This window comes from Haematobia irritans, chromosome 3 (genome assembly GCF_050003625.1).
Source record: "Haematobia irritans isolate KBUSLIRL chromosome 3, ASM5000362v1, whole genome shotgun sequence".
Taxonomy (NCBI): Eukaryota; Metazoa; Arthropoda; class Insecta; order Diptera; family Muscidae; genus Haematobia; species Haematobia irritans.
In genome coordinates, this window is record NC_134399.1 from 72,364,847 (window position 1) to 72,378,423 (window position 13,577).

Genomic DNA, 13,577 nt, shown 5'->3' on the forward strand with positions numbered 1-13,577 from the left:
CCATCACCTGATGGTTTCATGACTACCTCGACGTACCAAATATACTTGCTATTTATTTCTCATTACAATGCTGCAGATATGTACTTTACGCATGAAACTTGTCCTTGGGATTGCGAAGAAATCAAGAAAAAATGTTCCAAGTAAATTCAATGCGAGCCCTGCACTGAAAAAAGCTTTTCCGGCTCCAAAGATTTTGTGTTTACACATATGATTTTTATTTATAATTCCGAGCCATAGAGGCGGGGATATTATATTTTGCGTTAGGTTATTTCTAGTGGTAGACCACAGTAGTGAACTTATTTATCACTGAATGCTACCCGATTGGGAGCCACCGTGGTGCAATGGTTAGCATGCCCGCCTTGCATACACAGGGTCGTGGCTTCAAACTCAGCTTCGACCAAACACCAAAAAGTTTATCACCTCAGTACTGCTGGTGGCATTTCTGAGGGTTTCAAAGGTTCTCTAGGTAGTTTTACTGCAATGTGGAAAGCCGTTCGGACTCGGCTATAAAAAGGAGGTCCCTTGTCATTGAGCTTAACATAGAATCGGGCAGCACTCAGTGATAAGAGAGAAGTTCACCACTGTGGTATCACAATGGACTGAATAGTCTAAGTGGGCCTGAGATATCGGGCTGCCATTATACCTAACCTACCCGATTCTATGTTTAACTCAATAACAAAGGACTTCCTTTTTATAGCCGAGTCTGAACGGCGTTCCGCATTGCGGTGAAATCACACAGAAAAAAGTAAACTGTTTTATAACAAGAATGCACCCTCACAAAAAATCGCTTCTGTAACATATACTCCCAAACATATTTTGCTTCAAGCATATACATTTTTGGGTATTGCCCAAACATTTATATGTTGGATCTCTTCCAATATATAATATGGTAGCCACCGTGGTGCAATGGTTAGCATGCCCGCCTTGCATACACAAGGTCGTGGGTTCGATTCCTGCTACGACCGAACACCAAAAAGTTTTTCAGCGGTGGATTATCCCACCTCAGTAATGCTGGTGACATTTCTGAGGGTTTCAAAGCTTCTCTAAGTGGTTTCACTGGAATGTGGAACTCCGTTCGGACTCGGCTATAAAAAGGAGGTCCCTTGTCATTGAGCTTAACATGGAATCGGGCAGCTTTCAGTGATAAGAGAGAAGTTCACCACTGTGGTATCACAATGGACTGAATAGTCTAAGTGAGCCTGATACATCGGGCTGCCACATAACCTAACCTAACCTAATATATAATATGTTTGAAAGCATATTGATCTAAACAATATATGTTTGGGTAGTCTAAGTTCCAAATATTTTGTATTTTTGCATCCAAATTCAATAATGTTGTCTTCCAAAAAACAATATGTTATTATGTGAACATATTATATGTTTGGAAGCATTTTGCACCCAAAAATATTATATGCTTAAAAAAAATTCTCCCAAACAATATTGTGCTCAAAATTTTATTTATTTATTTATATATTTACAATCATAATGAATTATGAAAATAAACAGGTAATATAGGTGCTAACAACATAGGTTTTCGACCTGAATGCTAAAAATTTTGTTTCTGCCTAATTGTATATTCCCCCACATCTTTCTCACTTCCACGAGATTTTTTAGTTCTTAGCACCTTTTTCTGTAATACAAACATTGTAGAAGAAATTATTCAATTTTATGATTTTTTTTATTTTAATTTTACCTTTTGCCGGACGGGGATTCGAACAGCGGACCACACAGTTTGTAAGGATCAAAGAAGTAGCTGATCAATTGCCCAAGGAAAAATAAAATGTTAATTTTGTAATAACAAGCAACAACCACCAACTTAATTCAATATCGCTCCCTGTTAAATAGCGCTCGAAGCTACTAAACACATATATGTTTATAGGCTATTTCTAAATTAATATATGTTTGCATCCAAGCATATTATATTTACAAACATTTTATGCCCCAAACATAATATGTTCTAACATATTAACATATACGTCCCAAACATGTTATGCTAGTTTCTGAACATCATATGCTTGCACTAAAAAATATTGTGTTTAAAAATTTGTGTTCCAAACATATAATGTTTATAGCCAAACATATGAAAAACAGTCTTTTTCATCCGTGTGAACTACGTCGTGCAAACTAACTTATACTCTATATTTTGAGATTTCCTTAAAACGTAGTTTTATTGCCTACACGGACGAAAAAGATAGTTTTTCATATGTTTCGGTGTAAAAATTATATGTTTGGAACTCAAATTTTTAGTACATTACTTTTACGTGTGTGGATGCAAACATGTATTAATTAGAATTTACCTATAAACATATATGTGTTTGGAAAGAGAAACCGAGAGAGTATAATGAAAAACTAAAGATTGCGAATGAGAGAGATAACGAAAGACATCAACACGACACAGGTATGTTTATGGCATTTTTCTGCAAGTAAAAAAATGAATTGGCACCTTAAAAATATATATATATATAAGGTGAAACATAATATGTTTGAACAATACAAACAACATTTTGTTTGGACAAATCCTGAAAATATATATGCTTGAAGCAGAATGTGTTTGGAAATATATGTTACAGAAGCGGTTTTTGGATGGTGTAGTTGTACTTTTTAACAACAATTCACAAAAAGAAGTATATATGGCCGTAAGTTCGACCAGGCCGAATCTTATGTACCCTCCACCATGGATATCGTAGAAACTTCTACGAAAGACTGTCATCCACAATCGAATTACTTGGGTTGTTGTATTTTAAATTGTTTTCTAAATTGTGAGTTAGTCCATAGTTGGTATATATTAGACTAAAAAGGTATGTGTAGGTTAGTCTACAAATAATTACGGATCGATATAGACTTTTGCACGGCCCGTGGAGACCCAGAATTGAAATATGGGGGTCGCTTATATGGGGCTACAATTATGAACTTGATATGGACCAATTTTTGTGTGATTGGGGATTGATTTATCTGAGTGCTCTATATAACTATAGACCGATATGGACCTAGTTAGGATTGGTTGTTAACGGCCATATACTAGCACAATGTACCAAATTTCAACGGACTCGGATGAAATTTGCTCCTCCAAGAGGCTCCAAAACCAAATCTCGGGATCGGTTTATATGGGGGCTATATATGACTATGGACTGATATGGACCACTTTTGGCATAGTTGTTAAATATCATATACTAACACCACGTACTAAATTTCAACCAGGTCGGATGAATTTTGCTTCTCCATGAGTCTCCAAAACCAAATCTCGGGATGTGTTTATATGGGGCTATATATAATTATGGACTGATATGAACCAATTCCTGCATGTTTGTTGGATACCATATACTAACATCACGTACCAAATTTCAACCGAATCGGATGAATTTTGCTCTTCCAAGGGGCTCCGGAGGTCAAATCTGGAGATCGGTTTATATGGTAGCTATATATAATTATGGACCGATTTCGACCAATTTTTGCATGGGTGTTTTAGGCCATATATTAACACCACGTACCAAATTTCAACTGAATCAGATGAATTTTTGTCTTCCAAGAGGCTCCGGAGGTCAAATCTGGGGATCGGTTTATATGGTAGATATATATAGTTATGGACCGATTTTTGCATGGTTGCTATAGACCATATACTTACACCATGTACCAAATTTCAGCCGGATCGGATGAAATTTGCTTCTCTTAGAGGCTCCGAAAGCCAAATCGGGGGATCGGTTTATATGGAGGCTATACATAATTATGGACCGATGTGGACCAATTTTTGCATGGTTGTTAGAGACCATATATTAACACCATGTTCCATACTTCAGCCGGATCGGATGAAATTTGCTTCTCATAGAGGGTCTGCAAACCAAATTTGGGGGTCCGTTTTTTGGGGGCTATACGTAAAAGTGGACCGATATGGCTCATTTGCAATACCATCCGACCTAAATCAATAACAAGTCGATTCAAGTGGATAGCTATTTCCGTTCGGAAGTTAGCGTGATTTCAACAGACGGACGGATGGACGGACATGCTCAGATCGACTCAGAATTTCACCACGACCCAGAATATATATACTTTATGGGGTCTTAGAGCAATATTTCGATGTGTTACAAACGGAATGACAAAGTTAATATACCCCCATCCTATGCTGGAGGGTATAATAAAGAACAAATCATTGACCATTTTAACCATTGTGGAAAATTTCGAAAAAATACAAATATTTTTGTTTTTTTTTTTTTGCAATAAAAATAAGTTAAATTTAGCGTTAGTTTATCTACGGAGTTTTTTTCGGTGCACTTAGAGAAACTTTAAATACTTAGAAATGTCGCCAGCAGTACTGAGAAGGGATAATTCGTCGCTGAAAAAATTTTTGGGGTTCGGTCGAAACAGAGGTTGATCTCACGACCCTATGTATGCAAAGTGGACATGCTAACCATTGCACCAAGTCCTTGATACAGTTTTCAAAACGTTCGTTATCACTACTGAGATCTTCAATAGGGGGTCCTTATCTGATAGGGGATTTTGACGAGTTACCACGACGTGGAGGTAAACGAATCTATTAAGCACATCTAGTATGAGTGTCCTGTTTTATGTGTGAGGCGTAAGCGAATATTATGCCCATATAGCCTTAGACAATTGATGTTCTTTTAATCTTTTGGTGGAGTGTATAAAATAGTCATGAAATCATACAGATTTTGTTCTTCTCCTCGAAGACAAATTGAAAACTTACAAAACATCAACTTTAGGTGAATCCACAAACTTTTGTGGCTTCTTTCAATCAGTTAGGAAACTGTGAGCTTCATCATTCTTGGCAAATTCTTGCATATCAATCCCACCACGTAGCCCTTTTTCATATGGAATGTAAGTCATAAAACAAAACCAAAAAGAAATGTTGAATACAATTTTTTCTTGAAAAACTTTCTACAACCGCAGAACTTTTTCTCTTGTCTGTTCATCGGTGTTTCCTTGGTGTATAAACCCCCTGCCTGCCTCCGTTTCTCTCCCTCTCTCTCTCTCTCTCTCTCTCACTCTTCCATGCTTGGAAAAATGAACTTGTATTTATATCATTTACTATTCTTTCTTTATTTTCATCTCGCATTACCATTATCCTATCGGAAAAGAGACCTGAAACAAGTCGAAGTCACACTCAATAAAGTGGCAGTGCCTGACAAAGAAACCACTTACTGGTGTCACATACAAAAACTTGACAGTTTTCTACAACAAAAACATCATATTGTTCAATTCGAACCCATCATTACGACTCCAGGCATCGTCCATCACATGGAAGTATTTCATTGCGAAACCGATTGGGATGTTGAGATCCCGCTATACAATGGAGACTGCCAGCAGATGCCCGCCGAAGCAAAAGTTTGTTCGAAAGTTATTGCATTGTGGGCCATGGGAGCCAGCACGTTTACATATCCACAAGAGACGGGTCTACCTATTGGCGGCAAGGCTTACAATCCCTACATACGGCTGGAGGTGCATTTCAACAATCCGGAATTGGAAAAAGGTAGGTGGTATTCTCGTGTCAAAGAGTAATTTATTCTTTTGGTTTTGTGAAGCAGATGAACACTAATGGTGCTGGCATGGGTAATGAAGAGCTTGAGTAGCAACTAATTTAAAATAGTATTTCATAGAAAGTGGGCTAATGTTCAAATAGCAGCATTGGATACACTCAAAGAAACAATTTGGAGAAGAGCTTGAGTAGCAACTAATTTAAAATAGTATTTCATAGAAAGTGGGCTAATGTTCAAATAGCAGCATTGGATACACTCAAAGAAACAATTTGGAGTACTGTATTACGGCTGTTTTCTTTTGGTACTGGATACCTAAGACGTGATGGACTAACAGAAAACAGAGAACTTGTCCAAAAATGTGAAACACTGTCGTCCGCTGACACTGTACCACTTTTAATTTCTTGTTATTCGACAAACTAGTCGAAATAAATTGCCATAGTGAATGGAAAAACGTTACTTTAACAAAATGCAATTTGGCAACACCGACGCGGTTTGCACTGATATAACACTGGTGCAATGATGTTCTGGATAGCTCATGCAAATGTCCAGTACTAAAAGAAAACACGCCTATGGTTTGAATTGTCAAATGATCCATGGCATCAGAAGTTGCTCAACAATGTTCATCAATAAAGTTGATAATTTTATAAAGAATATACGGGCGTACGTTTGGCCAGGACGAATCTTCCGCCATGGATTGCGTAGAAAAATTGGAAGGTCGTTATAATTGTTGTATCGATCTTGAAGGGAACTATGTTGAATAATAAAAACGAATTTTGAAAAAAAAATGTGTTTTTCTTTGTAAGACCGAGGACTTATCAGCTAACCTGTTATTTATTAAAATTCGGTTCTTGACCGGTATATATACAAATCGATATGATTTTTTGCACGATAATTAGACAGCCAGAAGTGAAAACTGGGGTCGGTTTATCTGGGGGTCTATATACAACTATAGACCGATATGGACCAATTTCTGCATGGTTGTTAGAGACCATATACTAACAAAGCGTACAGAAATTTGCCCCTCCAAATCTGGGGATCGGTTTATTTGGAGGCTATATATAATTATGAACCGATATGGACCAAATTTCAACCGATCCGGTTGAAATGCTCCAAAACGCATATCTGGGGGATTGGTTTATATGGGGGCTATATATAATTATGGATCGATATGGACCAATTTTGGCATGGTTCCTCCGGAGGAACAAATTTCGTCCGATTCGTTTGAAATTTGATACGTTGTGTTAGTATAAAGGGTGATACGGTCAAAATTTGGTCAATATAAACTTGACGTATTTCTTTCAATTTTGCATTAAAAAACCTGAACACCCCTCATTTTGAAGTTGTGTGTGTGTAGATACCAAAATCCTTAAGAGAATGTCAAAATCTTTGGATTCAAGGAAACTTTTTTTTGAGTGTGGATCACTCTAAAGTCTCTAAAAATTTCAAATAAATCTAAAAAATTATGAAAATATTTTAAAAAAGTCTGGAAAGAGGGTGGATCGGTCCACAGCCAGTATCCTCCTACACTGAAAAAAGGCATGTCCGGTTCCAAAGATTTTGCCTTTACTTTAACAATTTTGGTTTTGATTCCGAGCCAAAGAAGCGGAGAATTTAATTAAGGATACTTTTAAGACACAATTCTCTTTTAAATTTGGGTTTTGTGTACTTGATTCTAGGAAGCAAATTTTAATTTTTCGTTTTTCAGCTTTGTTTCTTCGTATGTTGTCATAGCCCTTTAAAAACAAGTTAACGACAACTTTATTTTCCAAATACAGACTCGACTTCCCGTACAAATTATGCTATGTTTCAAGGAGAAAGCGTCTTTAAAATAAAGTGTTGAAAAACATGTCCTATTTTTGAACGAGTTTTTACTTTGTAGTCAAGATGCAAAAACACAACAAAGTTAAAGACAATTTCATTAATTTTAAAGAATTTTTCTGAATGATTAAAGTCAAGTTGTTCTTAGCCCAAAAAATTTCTCTTTCATGTTATGATACCCAGTTTTAAGGCAAATCACTTAATTGGCAGTACGGCTTCATTGAAAAGTTTATCGACTTTTGGGCAAGGAAAAAACTTCATATTAGAGAAATGCGTCTTCTATGCTAAGAAAAAATTACATTTGTATTTTAAGGACATGAAATCTTTGGCCTCACGACAATTTTTTTTTTCAGTGTAGCAATGCCATTGACACCAATTCCTGATATTTAATCTTAAATATTATCCGTTCTCTGACATTGTAAATTTATGCAAGACTACGTTATAAATTTCCTCTTATTTTCGCTGTTTTATTTTTCTGGGTGTTTTCTCCATTTTGGCCATACGTCTTCGTTAAGTCCATACTCATGCAGCGAAAATAAGCCATCATCATCATTAATTTTTCTTTCCTTCCATTTGTTTTACGATCCAATCTCTCATTGCTGGTGATTTATTTTACATCTTCCAAACAGGTCATGTCGATAGTTCAGGACTTCGCATTAAAATGGTCTCCAAACTGAGGCAATTCGATGCTGGCGTAATGGAATTGGGTTTGGAGTATACGGACAAAATGGCCATACCACCAGGACAAGTGGCATTTCCTTTGAGCGGTTACTGCATTGCCGAATGCACAGAATTGGTAAGTAGATGGATGTCGACCATTAGTCAATGTTGGTATATTTCACAAAACTTTTTTTTTTTGTGTATGGAATGGAATGTGTGTGTATGTGGTGGTTGGTAATGCATGACGTTGGGTTTTCTAAAGAGATTCACAATTGAAACATTACTGAATGGTGGTTTGGTGAATTACATACGGCATGATGTGAACTACGGTATTGCGGTGTGAATAAGCCATGTGCAATTTTAAAAATGCTTTGATTACGAATATTTTCACACCTTGTTGATTTTCAAAATATTTTTGCTGCTATTTATTTTGTGAAGGCTTGCAATACATGGTAATATGGGATTTCGTACACCTGTGATAAGCAGGTTTTTGTTTTAGGTGAGGTCAGTAATGTAAATCTGGCATATTTCGATGACGTATTAAAATAAATATTACATGAAAAAAAAATTCATGGAGAGCGAGTTCAAACATAATAGAAACATTAAATAAGACAGAGTTTGAATAGAGCTCTCCTTTTGAATTGGTACACTCAAAGAAAAAATACTTTCCTCCGGAACGAAATTTTAGCAAGACTCTTGAAATTTGACGCAAGCCCAAGAATCGACCCCTACTGATTTTGGTGTAAATCGATTCAGATTTAGATCTAGCTGCCATATAAATCCTTTAAACCGTCCAATGCACAGGGATGGTGTACAATGTTAGTACCGATATGGAAAGTCTAAGGTCGGGCGAAGCCGACTATATTATACTGTACACCATTCTGTACATCAACATTTTGAATACAATCTCAAATCCTTAAAATTTGTTGCAAGAAATATATAAAAGTTCTCATTCCAAATACATATATTTAAAAACGAATCGATTCGAACAAAATTACACTTCTACAAAATCTCTAGGTTTAAAGCAAATTATTCGAAAACTCCGGCTTCTGGGGCTATATAAGTGGATATCGGGCGGAAGATATATATGGGAGCTATATCTGAATTCGAACCGATTTCAACCAAATTTGGCCACATTACCTCACTATCAATTGTACTCCTTGCACAAAATTTGTAGCAGAGCAAACGAAATAAAAAGAAAATACCATCGCATTTGATTAAAACTAATATTTGTTTTTCGGAGCGGAGCGGTTTTTCTTTTCGAGAACGCTCCGCTCTGAGTTTTAAAAATATCGCTCCCGCCTCTGTCAAAAATGTGTTCGCTCCGCTCCGAATCCCTGGTTCTAATTGAACCTAATGGATTTCGAGTCGAGTCAGATCCCATATATATATTTCGCCCGATACGCACTCATATGGCCCCAGTGTCCAAAGTTTCTCCGCTAGACATTTGAAAATTTGCTTGAAGAGTAGAATTGACATTTTGGATATGAGTGTCAAATTTGTTCTAAATCGGTTTAGATTTAGATACATAGTACTGTTATTTTTACATGTTTTTGAGTTGATCTAACGATGTCCGTCCGTCGGATCCGGTTGAAATTTGGTAGGTCCATATCGGTCCATAATTATATATATGGTCCATATCGGTCCATAATTATTTATAATTATATAGCCCCCATATAAATCGATCCCCCGATTTGGCTTTCGGAGCCTCTTGGAGGAGTAACTTTCATTCGATAATATGACAGGCTATAAGCATAATCAATATATTTAAAAGGAAAATATCGATGATTTTAAAGTTAGGGTATCACAAAAATTAATTTCGGAAGAGTACAATGTCCACAAATCAACTACCAAAACTGTGCCCTGAGGTAGAATAAAATTTAAGACTACGCCATAAGAAGATCATATAATCAAAGAACTATGCAAAAATTCATTCAATGATATCTGTCAAAAATTAAATTCAACTGGATATATCCACCATAGCGATCAGATGTGGGGCTTTAGAAGTCGGTGTGCGATTATACAAAAATGTCAAAAAACACTTAAGAAAAATAGGTTAGCGAGTCTTCAATTTTCACACAAATACCTTAAATGGGCTGAGGAGCAGTGGAAATGTGTTATATTTTCCTACGAATCAAAGTTTAACTTGCATGGTTCGGATGGTAGAAGTTTAATACGAAGGCCCAAAGGAAAGTGTAAATCCAAGAAATACAAAAAGTTCCGTCAATCATGGTGGGGGAAATATTATGGTCTGGGGTGTTTTCCTGGACAAGTTATTGGCCCGATTCATAGAGTCGAGGGTATTACGCTGTCGGAAGTCTACAAAAACATTTTGTCCCATGTGGTATTGCCGGGAAATGCCATCTGCATGGATTATTCAGCGCGATTAAGACCTGCAGCATATGCCTAAGGTGGTAAAGCAATGGATTTCCGATGAAAAATGCATGTGCTTTACCGGCCTACTCAGTCGCTTAATGTAAACGTCATAAAATAACCATTGGAAATTTGTAAAATGCAAAATTGGTATTAAATTTATGCAAAATATTATCTATATTTGAATCGGAACCATAGGATATCATTGACCATTTAATCTTAATCAATGGCAAAAAGTTGCCAAATAGCATGGCTCTAGTATCGACTATTAATATTTATCGTTAAAAGTTACGCAAATTTTAATTATTTTTAAATATATACGACACTTAATATTAGTTGTAAATGTTTTGAACAGGCCAATACTCTTATTTTGAAATAATTTTATTCCTTATCCCCTTACATTTTTAAAACTGATCTAATAAGCAACAACATTGCATTAAAGTCTTAGTTTTAATAATATTAGTTTCATTATAATTTCGGTTAACAGGCAGTGTGATTGCAAATGTTTTGAACAGCAATGTAGCTCTCATATAAATATGTCTCAGTTGAACATAAGAATAACAAGTTTCTCACTGTGTATTGACTATGTTTACAAATCAGTACCATGTATTGCAAAAAAAAAAAAATTCGTCACCTTTTGTATCACTGAAAAATCTAATTGAGCCAAAAAATACCTATTTTGCTGACGTTGGCTTAGGTTAGGTATGGTGGCCTCGCGTTATTCTCGGCTCACTTAGTCTATTCAGTTTATTGGGATTCCACAGGTGCTGCCTGGTTCTATGTTAAGCTCATTGAAACGTGACCGCCCTCTCATAGCCGACTTCGAACCGCATTTTCCATTACTTTTAAACCACTCAGAGGAGTTTTGATACACTCAGAAATATCACCATCATTACTGAGGGGGGGATAAACTATTACAGAAAAATTGTTTGGTACTCGGTTGAAACTGGGACTATAACATAGCTTTTCCTACACTCAAAATAGCAACAATGATGTTTGTTTTTACTTTTAGTTAATGTAGTCCAATTTTCGCATGAGGTAGTTCATTCTTCCCATAAAACATATCTGTTTTGGGCAGGATCTACTTTCACTGTCTAAGATGTCTAGAAATAGTAGAAAGTGAAAAGTCGACTTTTTCATACCGATTACAGTCCCCAGGCAGAACTCGGCACTTATCATCAAAAAAATAAAAATCAAAATTTATTATCACAATCTAGTTTGTCATGTCAAGGCATAAAACTAGAGATTACCCTACACCTACATACACAAAAATTAAAAAACGAAATCACCAAAATATTTCCAATTAAAAAGTTGATTGTATTTGAAAGTTTTTTTTTTTCAATTAAAAAATTAATTGATGCAATAATCTTTTTAATCAAACTAGAAACATAAAGAAATATATTTATACAATTAACTCTTAAATCAAACTTGTAAGATTTTTAATTCATTTAAGAAGGTAATTGAAAACAATTAGTTTTTAATTAAAAAAAAGTATATATGGGCGTAAGTTTGGCCATGCCGAATTTTATGTATCCTCCACCATGCACTGAAAAAAATATTGACCTAATATGGAAGATTATGCAACTTAAATTTTAGGACTCGAAATTTACGTAATGCTAAGGACAAAATTCTTTAAAATAATGACATTTTAATTAAAAGAAAGTTTATAATCCTTGTTTCAAAAAGTTTTTTCATTAAATTTAGGACACAAATCTTGAAATCTTGTTTCTCTCTGGTGAAGTTGTAGATCTTTGAAGTTAAGCAAATTTTCCTTAAAATAAAGAAAAACATTTTTAATTTAAAGAAATCGTCTTTAACTCAACTGACATATTCAATTTTTAAATTTAAGATAAAAACGCTTTAAATATAGGCTAAGACTTATTTTAAGGATTTGCATCTTTGGTTTAAAGTTTTTTTTTTTTAATATATCGCAAACAGAGAATAAAAATTCGGTGAATGAAATCTGTAGCCAATTTAAATTTTATCAATCCTAGATTTAAAGCCAGGGAGGTCCGTAAAAAATGTCTTTATTTTAAAGAAGCCGCATCTTCGGCTCGGAATCAATACCAAAATCCTTAATGAAAGGTCTAAATCTTTGGATCCAAGTGAATTTTTTTGGAGTGTGGATAGCGTAGAAACTTCTACGAAAGACTGTCATCCACAATCGAATTACTTGGGTTGTAGTATCTTAAATCGTCTTATAAATTGTGAGTTAGTCCATACGTGGTATATATTAGACAAAAAAGGTATGTGTAGGTAAGTCTACAAATAATTACGAATCGATATGGACTTTTGCACGGTACGTAGGGAACCAGAATTGAATATGGGGGTCGCTTATATGGGGGCTATATACAATTATGAACTTGATATGGACCAATTTTTGTGTGATTGGGGATCGATTTATCTGAGGGCAATATATAACTATAGACCAATAAGCACCTAGTTAGGCATGGTTGTTAACGGACATATACTAGCACAATGTTCCAAATTTCAACTGACTCGCATGAAATTTGCTCCTCCAAGAGGCTCCAAACCAAATCTCGGGATCGGTTTATATGGGGGCTATATATGATTACGGACTGATATGGACCACTTTCGGCATGGTTGTTAAATATCATATACTACCACCACGTACCAAATTTCAACCAGATCGGATGAATTTTGCTTCTCCAAAAGGCACCGGAGCTCACATCTGGAGATCGGTTTATATGGGGGTTATATATAATTATGGAGTGATATGAACCAATTCCTGCATGGTTGTTGGATACCATATACTAACATCACGTACCAAATTTCAACCGGATCGGATGAATTTTGCTCTTCCAAGGGGCTCCGGAGGTCAAATCTAGGGATCGATTTATATGGGGGCTACATATAATTATGGACCTATTTCGACCAATTTTTGCATGGGTGTTTGAGGCCATACATTAACACAATGTACCAAATATCAACAGATGAATTGGGTTTTCCAAGAGGCTCCGGAGGTCAAATCTGCTTATCGGTGTATATGGGGTCTAAATATAATTATGTACCGATGTGGACCAATTTTTGCATGGTCATTAGAGACCATATGCTAACACCATGTACCAAATTTCAGCCGGATCGGATGACATTTGCTTCTCTTAGGGGCTCCGCAAGCCAAATCGGGGGATTGGTTTATATGGGGGCAATATAAAGGGTGATTCTTTTGAGGTTAGGATTTTCATGCATTAGTATTTGACAGATCACGTGGGATTT

General features: G+C 35.8%; 1 protein-coding gene across 1 annotated transcript in view; it reads left to right on the forward strand.

Moving 5' to 3' along the window:
- The window catches only part of Tbh (Tyramine beta hydroxylase), a 123,474-nt gene that overhangs the window by 84,594 nt on the left and 25,303 nt on the right, over positions 1–13,577 (forward strand). Inside the window, exons 5-6 of the mRNA XM_075301282.1 lie at positions 5,091–5,482; positions 7,937–8,103. Coding sequence (XP_075157397.1) covers positions 5,091–5,482; positions 7,937–8,103 — 559 coding nt within the window. The remainder of the gene's footprint in view (positions 1–5,090; positions 5,483–7,936; positions 8,104–13,577) is intronic.